The following is a 20076-nucleotide window of genomic DNA, read 5'->3' on the forward strand; positions in this document are numbered from 1 at the left end:
AGCTCTGGATAAAATGTACACAAGGCTTTTGATACTTCTCCTTTTTAAAGGATAATATAAAACACAATACAAACCCAGAGTGCAATTTGAGCTTCATGTTTCAACAAGGGCCAAATTCAATAAATTTCTTACCTCTTAATGGCAATCTAATGACATATTAGATTGTTTAGAAATTTACCAGACATCAATTCTCTCTTCTGACCCAAAACAAAGTTTACACTACCCATTTGCAGAATAGATTTGAAATAAATGCAGAGCAAACTTCTGTTTGCTATTGAGATTTCAATACAACTTAGCAAACCAAACTCAAGTTTCTAGAAAATATTTGTTGTTTCTTCCTGAGCTATTTTATAGGGTACTTTTGCATAAAAACATAGTAATTTGATAGTGAGTTGTAATATTTCCTATGATGTGGCAATAAATATCACTTATGTCATTGTGTAACAATCAAAGACCTGATTTCCGTTTATGACTTCTCTTTATGGGTTTCCTGCCCTGGGTTTACGGCCACATAGCTGTTCCCTCTGAGTTGTCACATTTTCTCTTGGAGAGAGAACCCCTAAGACTCAGGAACCAAACAGAACCCCCCATGTCTCCGGAAGATTCTATAGTGTACAAGATGTATATCTGCTTTTTGCACATCCAGGCTTATGCAGTTTATATCTATCCTATCTATCTGCCATTTGTCTCTATAATCTATCTGTATCTATCATCTACCTATCTCTCTATGATTATATATATATATACATATATATATATACTCACACATGCATGTATGGAGAGACAGACAGGCAGAGAATGAGAGTGACTCTTCTGAGGTGCAAATCATGCTGGAGCTCCAGGTGTGAGGCTTTCCAAAATCATCACCCATGCAGGTCTGGGCTTTCCTGTGATGTGACTGCTTAAGGGTTATCAATACTCCTGTGAAAACCCCTGAATCCATATTCTTGTAGCCCCAATAAACTCATTGATTTACTAAGATAGATTTGGACATAATTGCTTCTTTGGTCTGTTATTGGTACTAGATCTGGAGTGAATAAATTTTCCTTGTTTGGATCTACATGTTCATACAAAATCCACACTATGGTTTATTTTAAAAATGGGGTATTTGTCTCCCATGTCTTAAACCTTTTGTGATACGGAATAAGCAAAATCCCTATGAAGCTGCCCTGGAGCTTGCTCTGTGTTCTTGTTTTTAGCCATGGTCCCTCACTTGTTTCCAGCTTCAATGGCTTCTTTGTTGTTCCACTGTGACTGTTCACATTTTTGACTGCCATTTCTTGCTCTGCCTGATATAATAATACAGACACTTGTCCTTCAGCTCCTTCAGGTTTCTGCTAAAATATCCCTGGGAATAGACAGTTGTAGCCTACATTTTGAACGGCGCTCTTCCAGTTTCTTCTAAGACATTCTTTCTCGTATACCAGTAGTGTAACAGCTTACCTCCCATCTTTACTGTATGAACATATAATTTCAAGGAAGACAGAAAATGTGTAACTATTTTCTTTAGCAATCATATTCTAATGAAAATGTAGAGATTTTCTCAGTCAATCCATATGAAGTTTTTGAATATACACAGTAAGGCAGCTGGTTATCTCTACATATCACTGACTCATGTGATCGTATCATCACTACTGGCTAGTTTCCATAGTGCTGGAAGACATTATGCATGCTACTGGAGGCGAAAAGCTCATCAATCTATGAGTTTTAATTATTTTTGAAATATATATTCAGATATATATCTCATAATGACATAGGCAATTGGTAAGTTATTCCTTAAAACATCTATCATATCATTTGTCAATTTTCATCCTTGATTATCTTAATTCTAAAGCATTCAAAGTACATATTTTTCACAAGTTTCTCTGAAAAGAAAGTCCATGTACTCTTTTCAAGTGACAATGTTTCCTTATTAAAAGTAACACATTCTATTTCCAGGCTTTACTCTATTACACAGTAACAAGGCTAAGGGCACAGTATAATTTAAAATGATAAAATCATATTAAAATCAGTCCTGGTTTACCTCCTTAACTATCTACTGTATGTGATGTGGTGGAAATCAAGAATAGGTAACCATTCATGTTGTTCAACTAATAGTTACTAGGTAACCATTCATCATAGTTCTTTATGTAATGATGGCTATTTCTACTTTATGTACAGGGAGATAAAACAGGGGGTTTTACTTACACTTAGAGCCTGATGAAGATGACCCACCAACAGTAGATCTGGATCCCCCCTTCATGGAAAAGACGCCTTTGCCCCTGCGTGTGGTGGTGACAGCCACTCTGGGACGTTTGAGTGGGATGACAGCTCGAGGAGGCGGAGGTACACGGCCGTGGTAATCAAACAGCCTTCACAGACACAAATGGTTGAGAGTTGGTAAGATGTCTAAATGTTCTACAGTAAACATAGGAATTGTTGAGAGTTGGTAAGATGTCTAAATGTCCTACAGTAAACATAGGAATTATTCAGACACTGCTCTGGCAAGATTTTATGATGACTGTATTTTTGTCTTTGTTTACTGTTCAGACAAGATGTTTAACAGTCAATTTATCTTTCAGAAACCAACAGGATGCTCTTTCAGGATGCTAGAATTTGACCTGAATCTAACTTTTGTGAGAAAAGACAGGAGTTTTGCCCTGATAACAATATAAAATTGTCAAAATAAGGTTGATCTTTGTCCTAGGATGTATTTCTTTATTTGAACAAACAACCTTATCCTAATATTGAACACATACCTTCCTTTTATACATTAGAAAATTCTCATATTGCCCAAGACTAGAGTGATTACAGAGACATGAAAAAACCAGCAAATAGAATTGTCAGCTTATGGGGAAAAGTAGAGATAAAACCAGCTCAAGAATAAAGTGTATGAAAATGGTGTCCACCCTCTCAGGTTGTTTGAGAAAATCAGAGCCCTCTCTACCTGAGGCTGGGTTTAAATGAAACTCAGCTAGCCTAAAGGTAGAAATGGATTGACTGAAGCACTAGAGGGAACTGGTAATCAAAACACTGTTATTCTGACTACTTTCAGGTACACAAACTGAAATTGAAATTGAAGGTAAAGTCATTTGTAGAGTTAGCTGGTAAAATGTTTTCTAACTGAAATGTTAGAAATAAATAATAAATAAATTAATAAATAAATATTCTATTTTGAGTAAAAGAAAAACTGATATTCATCACAATATATTTTCATCACATACCAAAAGGAATAAAGTCATATGTGTGTAAGCTCATACAAGGAAATATGCCATTCAGAGACTCCAATGGTTCACATTATTCATTCTGCATACTCATACGCACTAATGTTTTATATGAAAGCATATTTGAGAAGCATAACAGCTTAGGGACAAAATGCTAGGTTATATTTAATCTATTTGATAACAAATAAGATATATAACTACATCACCCAGTACAAAAGAAAAGGCATATTTATTTGCATTTATCATTGTTATATATTTTATTTTGACACCATTATATGAATTTTGGTTTTGTAATTGATTTAAAGCAGTGAATAAATAAATCAATATGAAATTCAGAGAATAAAACAATATGAAATTAAAAGAACAGAAACTAGAACAGGAAAACATAATTAAAAAATTTCTATGAAAAGTTATTTCATAAAAGATTATCTTGTAAACATATATTTCTGAAAATGTGATCATCTCTTTTGGGAAAATAACATATAAAACATAATATAAATTTGTTTTCAATAGTTTTTTAAAAAATCATTTACCATTACTATGTCATAAGATAAAAGGAAAATAAAGTTTAAAAGGGAATGTTTTGATACAAAGATCATCTTCTACCTGTGTACAAAAAAGAAGTCAAATGTGGCAGAAGTCAAGTGGGGCTCTATCCTGTATGAACTGGCAAAGTCCAACAGAGCTGAGGACTTGCTGGCAAAGAGCAGTGGATGTCAGGATGCTAGGGTGTCCTTCAAAGTCCACAGCTGGATGAGGCTTAAAGGGTTATGAATACAGTCCATGCCAACAGAGAACCGAAAATCAGAAGGGTCAAGAAACTTTGCCCCTCATTTCAGTCATAAAAAAGTATACATTAGTTATTTATAAGATGAATTCACAAAAGTCCCCAAGTCAGTGGATTAAAATACAATACCCAAGACTATCAAGAAGAATAAAATGTGGCATTTGGCTCATTTTCAGGTCAGAAATTACCATTTGAGGTAAAATGTTTCTGTAGCTTTTCATGTGCGTTGAAGTTTATTATACAAACAAGCCGATTAATTGGGTGAAGAAAATCCTCAGAACACAATGAGATACATGGAGATGTAAGAACTCTGTAATAGGTGTGCTGTGCAAAGGAGCTGCCATATTTATTGTTACTGCAATTACAGTGTCCTTTAACCTTTAACAATGCTTTCTAGGTCACCAAAATATCTGTCAATATGTTGTCACATTCTCCAAGCTGTGATGCAGAACCTTTGTCTTGTGCTGAGTTTCTCTGCTCTCATCTCTTAATGGCAAGTGGTTTCAAAAAAATCATGTGAAATTTTCACCAATTTTATCTGCCATTCTGATGTGCCTGTGGGAATCATTGAAACTTAAGTGTTTTAATATCATATATAAAATACAGAACAAAATAGAAGGAAGGCTTAGGTACTTCAAATGTGAATAAAATTCTAATATTTAATAGTAGGGGAAGCACGCTGAAATATTATTTGACACCTTTGAGTTCATTAGAAATATAAAGCAGGAAGCTGGTCATGAATCTCATGCATAAAACAGAGCATGTCAGGTGGGAAACCGTCAGTTTCTCTGTGCTTGAGAGGTGGGCTAGGGTTTCTATATGCATAGGGATGTGTGGGGGTGAGAAAGAAGGACACAGCATTTTTGTTTTTGTTTTTGTTTTTTTTTTCAGCAGAATTCACTCTACAGTAAATTAAATTAGTTTATCATTATAAATAGCATTTGGAGTAAGGACAACTCATTTGAAATTATAGGCTGTCTATAGAAATTACAGTCACAATGAAATAGAACCAAAATTTCAACGTTCATTTAAAGTATTTGAGTGACTTTTATTATCACTATATTATTCATTCTTACAATTATATTTTTATTACTTTACTTGAAATGTCTTTAGTTTTTCATAATAGTGCTTATTCAGAAAAAACAAATCCTTCTAATACTTGCTGAATAGATAATGGTTATTATAAAGCCAAGCATATAATTTTCCCTTTGCCAAAGTCAATTTTACAATTAATACTCAACAAAAGTCCCTCTATTTGTCAATGAAATAAATATAGTTAGAGTTAGTGTAAGTGACCTTAAAGAAATTTTGCAAGTTTTTATTTCAGAAACATTTAAAAATTTCACACATTTTGTGTTTAACTTTGTTTTCTTTAAATAAAACTAGAGAGTCACATTATTATTGATTATATTATATGTTATTATTATTGATTAATTATATGATATTATTTCTTAGCAAAAGTTAAAAGATGGTAAATCTAATTTATTTGATGATGTGATAGTAGCTTGACTCTTAGAAAAAGAATATTATTTTTCATCTCTTATCCTCAAAGCATGTTTGCTAGGGAAAAAGTAATTTAGTACCATATTAATATAAGCATAGAAAACAAATATAATTTTTATTACTATGAGAATAGTTTATTGCTAGGCTTTAGCAATAATGGTGTCTGTGGGAAGTACATGAACAAAGCCCTATATCTCTCAACTTTATACAATGAAACAAACACTATAATATTCTAAGCTTTCCTTTTAGCCATCTATACACTTTTCAGATACCAAAACTATAGTACATATGTAAATATGCTCAAAAGATATATCTGTTTCTATATTAAGAGTTTTCAACCTTCTTTAGTGATTATCTTCATGTTTAATTGGTATGATATATTTATTTTCTAGTAGAAGGCCTAGTAAATCAATGCTAAGGTGTTGACTTCTTTTTGTTTTCTTTTATGCCTTTTATTTTCTTTACTTAATTTTTTTTGCCTGTGTCTTAGGGTTTCTATTCCTGTACAAACATCATGACCAAGAAGCAGTTGGGGAGGAAAGGGTTTATTCAGCTTACACTTTCTACATTGCTGTTGATCACCAAAGGATGTCAGGACTGGAACTCAAGCAGGTCAGGAAGCAGGAGCTGATAAAGAGGCCATGGAGGGATGTTCTTTACTGGCTTGCTTCTCCTGGCTTGCTCAGCCTGCTCTCTTCTAGAACCCAAGACTATCGGCCCAGAGATGGTCCCACCCACAAGGGGTCTTTCCCCCTTGATCACTAATTGAGAAAATGCCCCACAGCTGGATCTCATGGAGGCATTTCCTCAACTGAAGCTCCTTTCTCTGTGGTAACTCCAGCTGTGTCATTGACACAAAACTAGCCAGTACACCTTGATTCTTATTTTTGCTCATAATGAGGAAGGTGTCAAAATCAAATGAAAGATTGAAGATTGAAGTTTAATATGGGTATATATTATATAAGCAAGTAATAAACTTTCATTAACAATTTCAAGAACCTTTTAATAAATACCTATTTGGTTCTAAATTTCCCCTAGAAAATATTTCTTTTCTCTATTTATGAATCAAACTTACTGTTGCTATGTAGTGACTGCTAACAAAATCTTTAATATGGAGTAGAAGAAGCTCAGAGGCTGGCTTCTTCCCGGGATGTTTTGGCAATACATGGATAATAAACAGATGACTGTCTTTGATGTAGTCTGTTTTATCCCTAAACTCTACTTTCAGCATGCTTTACTTCTGACAGACTAGAGTCCAATAAACAAGTTAATATGCTCACTTCATAATAAGAAGATATACGTACAGAATTTCCCAAGCCTGGTATGGCCTTGGTGGGGACAGAGTGACATGGTTCCTGCTCCTGGGACAGGGCCCTGGAGTGAGCCTCTGTAAGTACTGATGGCTAATGTGGGCAGGACATAAGGCTTGTATGTGTAATAATGTAAATATATTCTAGATCCAGTACTACCACTGGAGAAAACTCTCTTACCAAAGAATGTCCTCATTGTTAATGTTAATGATTCCATGATGGCTAGAAACAGTAAGTTGAGGGTGTGACTATGTCTCAACAACATGATAAACAAACACTGGGACCTTCAGGACAGCCCTTAAGGATATGGGAAAGAGCTCTACATACATGAGTTCAAAAATATATAATTTGTCAACTTGGCAAAAACTAAGGACAAAACATGAATTTTATGAGAGGCTTCATGAATCTAAAGGAACAAAAACAGATGCACTGTGAGCCAATTTGTCAAAAAAATACGAAAGAAGGACATAAAGAGATTTAGGGAGTGGTGATTGCAGGAGATCACACCCAGCTAAGAATTTTGTTTGTGAATTAAGGGGTTGGGGTTATAGAATGCTGATACATAAGATAATTAAAAGGAAACCTGGAATATATAACTGAATTGATATGCATATAAAAACCTGGGCTTTTGGTTTGCATGAGATGAGCTAGTAGAAAGCATTAATAGTTCTTTAGAATTTTCTCTACAAAGAACTGAGCTGTCTGGAGATCTCTGGAGAGTGAAAAGAGCTTTTCAATATTTTTTTCTAACAGAATTTTTGATTTGGTTGGAAAATTCAATAATTTTTTATAACACCTTTTCTGACTTTTTTTTCAGAAAACCTTTTACAATTTTCACTAGCAGAGAGAGCTGTCTCAACAGATTTTAGAATATCAAGAAAAAGCTGTGTTGAGCAGAACAGAACACACACACACACACATACACACACACACAAAGAGATAGATAGAGAGAGAGAGACAGAGACAGAGACAGAGAGACAGAGAGAGACAGAGAGGTCTGGAAAGCCATCTCAGCAGAGCCTAAGCTGCCAGCTTGGACCCATGATTTGACCAGAAACCCCTTTATCAGAATCCCTCTCTAAGCTGAGGCTGGTTCTTGACAAGAATTCAAATTATTCTTACAAGTCACCAGAGTACTGACGATTTTATCGTTTTTATGTTTTAACCAGTAAACTTTTTAAGGGTTTCAGATGCTTCCCTCCATTGTTTTCATGCAAAATTTCCTGACCATGCTTTCAGAGGCAATTCCCTGAGAAGTAGAATGATATTATGTGAGGTTTTTACTTTAACATAATCAATATGACTACTTTCTAACTGCTTAATTTCATATGGAACTTTAAATAATTAAACAATATATTCAACTGGCCATTGAGGTAAAAAGTAAAACCACTAACATGGTTTGATTCACCTTCTGACTTGGTAAGGTGGGAATGTTAAACCATTTTGTTGATGACCATTAAGGATCAGACACAAATTAACCATGACTATTTTCATGCTAAAACTGTGTTAACTTTTCTCTAGTTTATTAGTACAAGGTCAGAATGACCCAAAATTGAACACTGCCCGTTTTGAGCCACTACTACAGTACGGATTATCCTACATCGTGAAAAATCCATGACATTTCTTATTTTCTAACTGAACTTTATTCTTTACTGGCATTTATAAAGTACTTGGTTCTTTTTCTGCTGGCACTAAAGTTAAGTGTTGGATTAAACTGCCAATTGCTTGGAAATTGAAGAAATTCTCCAGGAGAACTAAGCATGCTTGAAGCAAATCTCTTACTTCACTTGGAAGCATATTGATGTCGGTCATTGGTTCTCCTAACATACAATTGCCTGCACTCCACTATACCAGCTTTTTTTTCTTTTTTAAAGAAAATACCACCAAATGCTGAAAAATAATTACTGGACACTGCTTCTACCATGTGATAATAAAATTAAAAGACAAAACAATGTATGGGGCTGCATCAGTGAATAACATTCAGAACCCCAAACATGCAGAAAAAGGATGAGAATACAAACATCGGAGTGTCACTTATGAAACTCTTGCTTCTGCAGACCTTCCTTCAGGTACAGGTGGGATTGGGATGCCCACTCCAGACTTCCTGTTTGAATCAGTACTTTAGAATGAGGATAGCAGATGGAAAGTGGACATATCAGTCTGTCCATTGCTATGATTACTCCAGCTTTGTTTCTTTATCCTGGCAATCATGATTTATCCCAATAGCAGCAGAAGAATTTAGATGGAAGGACTCACGTCATTTGCTTCTTCACTCCAAGATATCCATACCAGTAGCCTGTGTCCCTTCCTCAGAGATCTGACTCCGAGTTTCACAGAAGCACAGAGGACTGCCTGAAACTCCTACCTATAATTTCAACTCAGTAAGTCCCATTTTCTACAATGAATTTTAATATCAGCAAGTGCCCTATCAGCAGTGCCCTATTTCTTACAGTCACTAATTCCATTATGCTTTTGGTTTGTCCTTTCAAGGTCTCAATTCTTATTTAGTGTAGTATTTTTAAGGCAATTATCTCTGCTAAGCATAAATAGTGTCATTTCTTGTTTTGCTTCCCCCTAAACAAAGCATCATGGTCTTAGGAAATAAGCACAATGTTCACTATCTCTCTTCAGTGACATAAACTGAAATGTCACTCCAAGACATGACAATGGTCTATTATGGAAGCAATATTGAGTGACAATCTTATTACCCAGAAATGTAGACATTGTTACATAAAAATCAGTATAATACACATTTACCATCATAGTTAATATTGTTAATTTACACTAGCATTTGGCATTGATTCAGTATAAGGAACATAACCAGGACTATTGCTTGTTATCCATAACTTCATGAGTTAAAAAAATAATCATATAGCAAATAGCAGGTTTTGCAGTATTAAATAACAGCCCAGTTTGCCGTATTGTACAAGGTATTTGTAAAAGGTTTACATTAAAAACAAGCTGAGTGTGTCTTAGGCAGAATAACTGTTTAACTGCTGACATGCATCCAGGTCCATTTATCTTGTCCAGTCTTTCTTGGTTAATTTCCCTTTGTTGGATTTTATATTTATTTATATTCTATATTTATATTCTAAGCCACTGGTGGCATATGCTTATGCCTTTCTTAGCCAAATGCTTTAAAAAAAGAAAGAGAAACTACTGAGAGCACATACTGTTCAGACAGTCTGTTTGTAGGATAATCATAATGATCCAGTGCACACAGAGAAGGCAAACAGACTGCACATAAGACAAATACATAACATTGAAAACTGGCTGTAGTGGAGAGTTCTCAGAGAGCTTTAGGCTCTATAATACTTTGCCTGTATAAGGTCCTTGGTGTTTCCAATGTAAGGTCTATTTTTCAGGTTTTGGCTTAAATAAGTATTTTTTTATAAACAAAAAACCGGAATATCTCTTTATTAATTTATTCTCAAAACAATTATCTTTTTAGTGTGTGTGTGTCTGTGTGTGTCTGTGTGTGTGTGTGTTTGTACATGAATGCATGAGAAGAAAGAGGAGGTATGTCAGAGGAAAACAAAATTTTAGGCTTTGTCAACCCTCATGTTTAATTCCAACTCCAAGATCTAATACATGTGAATAAATATGACAAAACTAAGAAAATATATCTATGTGACAATTGTAGAAACTTCACATTTTAAATTTGTAGTCATATTATTTCAAGCATGTAAATTAATTAAAGTTTGAGTAAATGAAATGCATAAAAGAGAACATAATACAGAGTCCTGAAAACAAAGTTGAAAAATTCACATACCGATTGTAGAAATCATCTCTGTAGTAATCGTAGTCAAATACATAACCACTAAGGAATGAAAAAACATAGTTAGTGTGGGTTTGAGTCATGCTCATTTTAATATTAATTTTTTACTTAGTAACACAAAAATCAATTTTAATTTATATGAACATATTTTAATGTTTTACCCTGTAGTTTATAAAATACTTATAATATAAAGCTGTAGTTTATTGTGTTTATTAATTTAAATTTTTATTGTTGTAAAGAACACAGATCATGAAAATTGTCATTTTAATAATTTCAGCTATAGTTTGAATGTGCCATATAGCATATAATTTTAACCATGTCCTGTATATAGTTCAGTAGCATTAAATGGACTCATAAGGTTATATAAAGAACATCACTATATATTCCATGAACTTCTTTATAGTACCAGATAGATACCATTTCCCACTTTCCTCTGTCTTTATCACCTCTATCCCATCTTCTATCTATAAAGCTGCCTATTTTAGGTATCTCACAAATTATGAATCACAGATGGGTATCATATAATTTCTTTTTTGGTTGATTTATTTCTCTTATCATACTTTATAATTTATCTAACCTATTATGTACTAGATATCAGAATTACATTCTTATCTAAGTCTGAGCCTTAAATATTCACATTATTTTTGTTTGCTTATTCATTTACTGGTAAAGATTAGAATTATTTTTAGAATATTGCTATGGGAAATAATGATACTGTTATATCTTGTATAGATTATCAATATATTTGCTTTCATCTTCCCTGGGAATATACATAAAATTCAAATTCTCAAGTCAAATCATAATTCAGTATGTAAATGTTTACAGAGCCTCTTTATGACTGAAAGGTAATTTTATATTTCCACTGTCATTTATTTTTTAACTACTCTCAAACCAGGAAAACTGAGAACTTTACTAAAGTGGTTTATCACTCTTGCTTTTAAGAAAAAACTGCATGTATGCCTCCTTAGACTTCCTGTATACAGACGGAAAAAGTTCAGTGTGGCATATCTAGCCTATCAGAATCAGATCTATCTCCAGGGTGAGGTGAAGTGCTACTAGGTTAAGAGAAAATCTTGTCATAGAAATATCTCATTAGACGACTGCATACTTCTGATTGCTGGCTACAGAAATGCCATGTCTATCTCTGCAAGTCCTCATAACAGCCTTATTTATAATAGCCAGAAGCTGGAAAGAACCCAGATGCCCCTCAACAGAGGAATGGATACAGAAAATATGGTACATTTACACAATGGCTATTAAAAATAATGAATTTATGAAATTCCTAGCCAAATGGATGGACCTGGAGGGCATCATCTTGAGTGAGGTAACACAATCACAAAGGAACTCACACAATATGTATTCACTGATAAGTGGATATTAGCCCAAAACTTAGGATACCCAAGATATAAGAAACAATTTGCTAAATGCATGAAACTCAAGAAGAATGAAGACCAAAGTGTGGACACTATGCCCCTTCTTAGAATTGGGAACAAAACACCCATGGAAGGAGTTACAGAGACAAAGTTTGGAGCTGTGATGAAAGGATGGACCATTTAGAGACTGCCATATCCAGGGATCCATCCCATAACCAGCTTCCAAACGCTGACACCATTGCATACACTAGCAAGATTTTGCTGAAAGGACCCAGATATGGCTGTCTCTTGTGAGACGATGCCGGGGCCTAGCAAACACAGAAGTGGATGCTCACAGTCAGCTATTGGATGAATCACAGGGCTCCCAATGGAGAAGCTAGAGAAAGTACCCAAGGAGTTAAAGGGATCTGCAATCCTATAGGGGGAACAACATGATGAACTAACCAGTACCCCGGAGCTCTTGTCTCTAGCTGCATATGTATCGAAAGATGGCCTATTCGGCCATCACTGGAAAGAGAGGCCCATTGGACTTGCAAACTTTATATGCCCCAATACAGGGGAATGCCAGGGCCAAAAGAATGGGAATGGGTGGGTAGGGAAGTGGGGGGGTATGGGGGACTTTTGGGATAGCATTGGAAATGTAATTGAGGAAACTACGTAATAAAAAAACATAAAAATCTGAAAAAAAAAACCAATGCAATCACTGCCTAAAGATTAAAAAGCAAAATAAAATAAACAAAAACCCCACACATTAGTTTGTTAATAGAGGTCATTGAAGTAGAGTGATTAAATGCTATAGTTTATATTGCTTGCAATATAACTATGTTGTTGAACTGAGGGATTCTCAAGGGACCCTACTGGCTACCACCAAGTTTTGGGGCATAAATTGTGAGACGTTCCTAGTGAAACAATACATAACTTTCTTCCTTTGAATAGCAAGTATCCTTGGTTAACGAGGGATATTGAGACACTTGGCTGAACTTTCATTGCAAAGACTAAAATTAGACTTCAAAATTTAAAATTAGACTACCTGCAATTCTAAACTTCATATGGAAAAAAAACCAGATAGGTGAAACAGTCTTGTGCAATAAAAAACAAAACTTCTGGAAGCATCATCAAAACCTGATTTCAAGCTGTACACAGTTATAGTAACAAAAACTGCATGGTATTGGTGTAAAAAGGACAGGTTGATGAATGGAATCTAATCAAAGACCCAGAAATAAATCCACACACGTACCAACACTTGTTTTCTGATAAAGAAACCAGATCCATACAATGGAATAAGAAAATATCTTCAATAAATGAAATGATGCTGGTAAAACAATGTTTGCAAGTAGAAAAATGCAAGTAGACCTATATTTACCAAGCTTCACAAAACTCAGATCCAAGAGCATCAAACACCTCAACATTAAAACCAAACACACTAAATCGAATAGAAGAGAGAGTGGCCAATAACTTCGAATCCATTGGTACAGGAGACAACTTCCTGAACAGAACACCAACAGCTCAGGCTCTAAGATTAGCAATTAATAAATGGCACTTCATGAAACTGAAAAGCTTCTGTAAGGTAAAGGACATTGTTAATATGATGAAATAATAGCCTACATACAGAACTAAGCAATATCATCCTGAGTGAGGTAACCCAGACCTAAAAAGGCAAATATCAAAAGACTGATTATCCTTAAAGTACAGGAATACCATGCTATAATTCACAGACACAAAAAATGTAACAAGGAGTGTCCAAGGAAGAATGAGTAAATCCTACTCACAACAGGCAATAAAATAGACATCAGAAGTGGATGAAGAGAGGGAACTGGGTGAGAGTCGGGGTGGGGATGCAGTGTGGAGAGAGGGGGTTGTGAGAGGGCTGGGAATGAGAATGAAAATTTTGGTAGTGCATCTCTGGGACAAGCTGGAGAACTGGACAGGGGAGGCACCCAGTAGTCTTTGGGGGTAGGACTAGCTGGGATTCCTAGCTGTGTGGGATATAGAGCCTGAAGTGGCCATCTCCTGTAGCCAGACAGTATTTTCAGTGGAGGGAGGGGAGACAGCCACCCACTCCCAAAACCTTCAACCCAAAATATCTCCTCTATACAGGGATAAAGATGGACTAGAAATCAAGGGTCCAAGTTCAAACCCCTTCCATGGGAGAAAGCCAAGCTGTGACACTATTAATGATAATACTCTTTTATGTTTGCAGGCATAACAAAACTTCTAAGAGTCTTCATTCAGTAGCTGATGCAAACAGATGCAGAGACCCACAGTTAAACAATAGGCAGAACTTGGGGAGTCTTGTGGGAGAGTGAGGGGAAAGCCTGAGGGAACAGGATGGGTCAAGGACACCATAAGAAGACCCACAGAGTCAAGTAACTTAGACCCATGGTGTTCACAGAGACTGAATCACCAATCCAAGATTATACATGCATGGCCTGGATGCAAGCCCCCAGCACATATGTGTAGTGAGTTGCTCTGATGCTGCTTGTATTCTAATGCTAAATACTAGTTCCTCAAGGTATGGTTGCCCCAGACAAGCAGATCCTCATGTACTCAAGTGATGTCATGTGAGCCTTCTTCCAAGTTATCTCTGATGGGTAAATAAAGAAACTGACAGCCAATAGATAGGAAGAAGTAGCATATGGAGTTCCTGGGTTGGGGTTTGGAGAACCATGGAGAAAGAAAGGAATATATAGAGAGGAGAAGACTACATTGGATAAGAGTGTTAAAATCATAGCCCCGAGAGCTGGACAATTGGGTTAAGAACAGCCCAGATGAAATATAGTAAGTAATAACATGGGGTTATTGATAGGAAAGTAGATTTTAATAGCATGGAATATCATAGACAGTAGATATGCGCTCAACACTAGTGCTGATTAGGGCTTATTATAAATATAAAGGTTATATGTATCTTTTATGTGAAAATTGAATAATCGAAGGTTAGTGGAAGCCCTGGATTGAGATTAAATATATTCCATAACACATATGTAGCAGATGTGCAGATTGGTCTTCATGTGCATCTCCTAACAATTGAAGTAGGGCTTTCTCTGATTCTGTTGTCTGCCTTTGATCCCTTTTCCCTAGTTGGGCTACCTATTGTGTCCTCATTAGGAGAGGATGCCTTTAGTCCTTCTGTGACTTGCTGTGCCAGGGTGGTCTTCTGCCCATGGTGGATTTCCCCTTTTCTGAGAAGGGGAAGGAGAAGTGAGATGTGAATGTTGTACTGGGAGAAGACAGAGGCTGTGATGTAAAGTTAATAAAAAAATACGATAATGAAAAGTTAGACTGCTAGCTCAGTTATCATGAGTGTCTGTCTTTGATGAGTTTTAAGACTATGTTAGAAGACAACTATAAATGCAATAGAATTGTATTTGAATAACACCAATGAGGTTTCCATAATAAAATCAAATATATAAACCAAATAAAGCATATCATTTTAAGAATTTTGCACAGACTGAGTTTGTAAACCAATGACCTGAAGAGGGAAATATTCTAATTTAAATTGGTATTCTTTGCATTTTTATACACACAGTCTCTTTCAGTCATCACTATGCGTAAAAGATGAAGTGAGCTCTCTTCAAAATTTGATAAGTAATATGCCATTAGGAATTGAATGAGACATTTGGGCTCAGAAGTAATAATTTCAATCTCTGACTGAATTTTAATCTGATTGTATCAAAATTACCTTAATTTCCTCACAGCTTCACTAAATTTCAGTTTCCTCTGGACTCTAGACTCTGACCCTCGGTTTTCATGGAGGTTTTAATTTTGAGAGATTATATTGGTCAATCTATCTCCACTCCTCTGAGTTGAAAGCAAAACTTTCCCACTTTACACCTGAGGAACAATTTTCTTAAGAACAGGGGAGACTTCCATGGAAGACTGAAATAAAGTTATCAGTGATGACATTTCCTAAATGAAACTACTCTCTGTTCTTACCACCACACTCCATAGTCTCTGCCAGTAACTATTACTCTATATTTTTATGGGGTTAATTTTTTTATCTTCCATAAGTGAAAGGAGACATAAACCATCAGGCATTCTATAGCAAGGGTTCTTAATGTTTTTCTCCTAGCAGCACCTTTTTATTCTGAGAATTTTATATGGCCCAGAAATATGGGTACCTAAAATAGATTTATTCATGAGACATGATAAGAAATCATAAAAATATTTTAAATCAATTCTTTAGTAAGCATCTCATTTTACTATTTATTAAATTTAATTTCTTTGCCAAAAAGATGATTGTTCATGTTTGCTTTGGAATAAGAAACTAAATCCTGTTGATATTGTTCTTCCTATGGTGTTGCAATCCCCTTCAGCTCCTTCAGTCCTTCCCCTAGCTCTTCCATTGGGGTCTCCGGGCTCAATCTGATGGTTGGCTTACCAGTATCTGCATCTGTATTGGAGAAGTGCTGGTAGAACAATATCAACTAACTGGACCACCCAGAGCTCCCAGGGACTAAACCATCAACCAAAGAGTACACATTGAGGGAGCCAGGACTCCAGATACATATGTAGCAGAGGATAGCCTTATATGACATCAATGGGAAGGGAGGGAGGCTTGATGCCCCAGCATGGGGAGATGCTAGAGTAGTGAGACAGGAGTGTGAATGGGTGGAGGAGCACCCTCATAGAGGCAAAGGAGAGTGGAAAGAGGGGGGTGGAATGAAGGGGTTGTGGATGGGTAACTGAGAAGGGGGATATAATTTGCAATGTAAATAAATAAAATGATTAAAAACAATAATAACGATAATAATAAAAGAAACTAACCATCGTAATTATTAACATATGAAACCTCTCCCATCTGTCATGGTTTTTAAGTAGACCTTGCTGGTCAGGTGCAATGTCACAGCATGCTCTCTTTAGAGTGTGTATACTGTGCTTACTGTCCAGGCTGCAGCACAGTATCCTGCTCAGCTGAGTTGTGTATAATATCTCAAATTTATATGCATTTGGTTTTGAATTATTATTTAAGAAAACCTCTACTTTTGCCAGTTATTGTTCTTGACTTCTAATTCAGTTTTGTGCCCACCCGCCACGGGAAGTGATAAGCTCCAGTTTAAGAAGCTCTATCTAGCATGGCATGGGCGATCTAGTCACAGATCACTTATGCCCATTTTAAGCTAGGCATGGATTTGATCGTTCTCATTAAAAGAAAGAAAAATATTTGCTATTATGGACACATGAACAACCTGCTTTGAGTGTTACTTACCATATATGTATATGAATATCACTGTTACCCATAAAAGCATACAATTATTAAGTGTCACTTAAATAAAAAGAGAACTACATTTCCATTAACTGCATAGGGGCTCAACTTCATTCATATTTGCCCATGTACCTTATTATAATTGCTCAGATTTCTTAAAAGTTTATGGGAAGTCAAAATTGTAAATATAATTGCCTGGGCTCATATAGACACACTATTTCTTTTACTAGTGAAGATGAAGTGAGGACCAATTAACTTACTTGTAATTTAATTTAATCTTTTTCCTTTATAGGAGAAATCATCACTGATTGATTTTATAATAGATGCAATCAACTTTAATCCTTTTGAATTCATAAAAGCAGTTTCATTTGAATATATTAATACTCACAACACTTTTTTGCCTCAAAGAATTTCATTAAAACATAATCTGAAGTATATGAATGGCCAACCTTGCATAAGGAGAAGGCATATTGCTGATTTCTTAGCAGACATACAACAAATAATAAATCTTACCAGTGTCTTCTCAATTAATGTTTCTGGCTCCTAAATAAATTGAATTGCCAATTGTTGCACACTTATTTTAAGTCATGTATAACAATGGGAGTTGTAGCTAATATCTGGAGAACCCCCAAGGTCTATGTAGAAGGGATTAGACAGAAACACAGCTGACTGTACTTGCAAGCAGAGTTCAGCGAATGACTAAACAGAAGTATACTCTGCCATCTTAGGCTTTTATTGCTGTGAAGAGACAATATGATCATGGCAACTCTTATAAAGGCAAGTATTTAATTGGGCCTGTCTTACATTTTCATAGGTTTAGTCCATTATCATTATGGCAGGAAGCAGGGCAGTGTGCAGGCAAACGTGATGCTGGAGAAGGAGCTGAGAGTTCTCAGGCAGCAGTCGGAGACTGTGTTCCTCACTGGACAAGGCTTGACCATATCTGACCTCAAAGCCCACCTCCACAGTGGGACACTTCCTCCAACAAAGCCACACCTACTTTAACAAGGCCACAACTCCTATTAGTGCCACTCTATATGTGGACCAATTACATTCAAACTACCACTATGAAATTTCATAGGTAGGAAAAATAGGAAATGTCTCAAGAGATGTGGATCAAACTAGGCTTCCTAGAAATTTTATTTTTCTTATAAAAATGAAAGGATGGAATATAATTGGTGAAAAGTTAGATCTTAGTGGGTATTCATAAAACTGACAGTAGAAAAATATGGGACAATTTTGGAGAAGACAACATGGAAATCATACTTTCTCATTTATATATACATATATATGTATATATACATATATGAATACAAAAACATTATACATGCTGAATTTTGAGAGGTTATAGTGAATCAGAAGTATCCTTAAAGATTCTTACAGAATCATGTTCTAACTCACATTATTCATAGTTCAATAGATATGTACATATCTGTCCACTTTTTACCTAAGAAAAGACATGTAAAACTGTGTATTTACAGAGTATTTACAATGAATATTCTTATACACATATATATTCAAAAATAAAATTGATGAAGTAAATCTCTTAGCTTAAGTTTAATTAGCAAATAGTTACAAAGTATGGTTACAATAGAGGAAATATTGAGAGAGATACTAAAGGATTATGAAATATTCAGTGTTCATGTTTTGTGCCCTAACTAGTTTGGGACTTTGCTTTCGGAAGGGTATAATTGCTTGAACAGCAGTATGTTTCCCTTTAGGCTTATGTGCTTGAACAGCCTTTCACTAGTTGGTGTATCCATTTGGTGGGGGTGGGTTATTAAATCTTCACAAGATGCAGCCGTGCTGAAAGAAGTACAATCACAGTCACTGAGGGCTGGCTTTGAGCGTTTATGTCTTCCACCTCTTCCTGCTACAACTCTGTACAGTTGTGATAGAGACTTTAAATGCCCTGGTCCTTTTCCCATGCCTCTTTTACCATTGTGGACTCTCCTTGTGGAACTTCCATATGGAACTTGCTTTCAGCTGTGGTATTGTATCATAGCAACAGAAAAGAGATTGATACAAAGTTAAAAATAAAAAAAGTTAAAAACTTCAAGCATGTAAAATAGTGCACAGGGGCCAGATGTGCTGGCACCAGCAGGTTACCCAAGCACTTGGCAAGGAAGCATGGGTATTTGTAGTTCAACGTGATTTTCAGCAACACTAAATTGGAGGCCACTTTGAGTTACAAAACATGTTTTATAACATAATACAACAATAATACAGCAAAACTTTCCACCCAGTAAATGACAGTTCTCATCTCCCATTTATTTGAGTCAACTGTTTCACATATTTAAAAACAATTACAAGGACATAATCAAATTTTCAGGGAAATGGATGGAACTAGAACATATCACCCTGAGTGAGATAAACCAGAACCAGAAAGACATGCATGGTATATATCCACTTAGGAGTGAATATTAACCATTAAATATAGCATAAATGTAAATGGATTTTAATAAACCCCATTAGTTATTAATATGACTTGGCCAGCCTCAAGGCAGAGTCCTATGGATTTATTTAATCAGCCTCACACAATTACTGGGGGAATATCCCTAATCTACTTTTCTATACACTAGACTGTCTATTTCCCAGCAGCACTCTCCAATTACTTGTTTGAGTCTCACAGAGGTTATTTCTGCTCCATCAGTCTGTCCTCAGGAAGCATTTCACATCACCACATGTTCCTATCCATCCAGTCTAATGGAGACCTCCTGTTGCCTCTGTCTCCTTTCTTCTCCCTCTCCTTGTCTTCCCCACCTGCAACCCCTAGGCTGGTAACTGAAACTCTCCCTACTTATATTCTCCCCAGTATATGGGACCTGGCATTCCAGACAGGGAGGCTCCAAGAAGTCTGTGGAGAAGACCCTAAGATCCTAGATGAGACTCCAAGCAGCAGGGGATATGGAGCCTGAA

The 20076-nt window shown here is 35.8% G+C and overlaps 1 protein-coding gene across 6 annotated transcripts in view; it reads right to left on the minus strand.

Moving 5' to 3' along the window:
- Nucleotides 1-20076, minus strand: part of Ralyl (RALY RNA binding protein like) — a 688169-nt gene that overhangs the window by 64187 nt on the left and 603906 nt on the right. For all 6 annotated transcript variants that reach the window (XM_085836023.1, XM_021157480.3, XM_021157482.3 and 3 more), the window contains 2 exons: nt 10576-10623; nt 2188-2351 (listed from right to left, as the gene is read on the minus strand). In XM_085836023.1, coding sequence (XP_085692149.1) covers nt 2188-2351; nt 10576-10623 — 212 coding nt within the window. The remainder of the gene's footprint in view (nt 1-2187; nt 2352-10575; nt 10624-20076) is intronic.

Source organism: Mus caroli, unplaced genomic scaffold (genome assembly GCF_978045245.1).
Source record: "Mus caroli unplaced genomic scaffold, Mus_caroli_1 scaffold_3, whole genome shotgun sequence".
In the NCBI taxonomy this organism is placed as follows: Eukaryota; Metazoa; Chordata; class Mammalia; order Rodentia; family Muridae; genus Mus; species Mus caroli.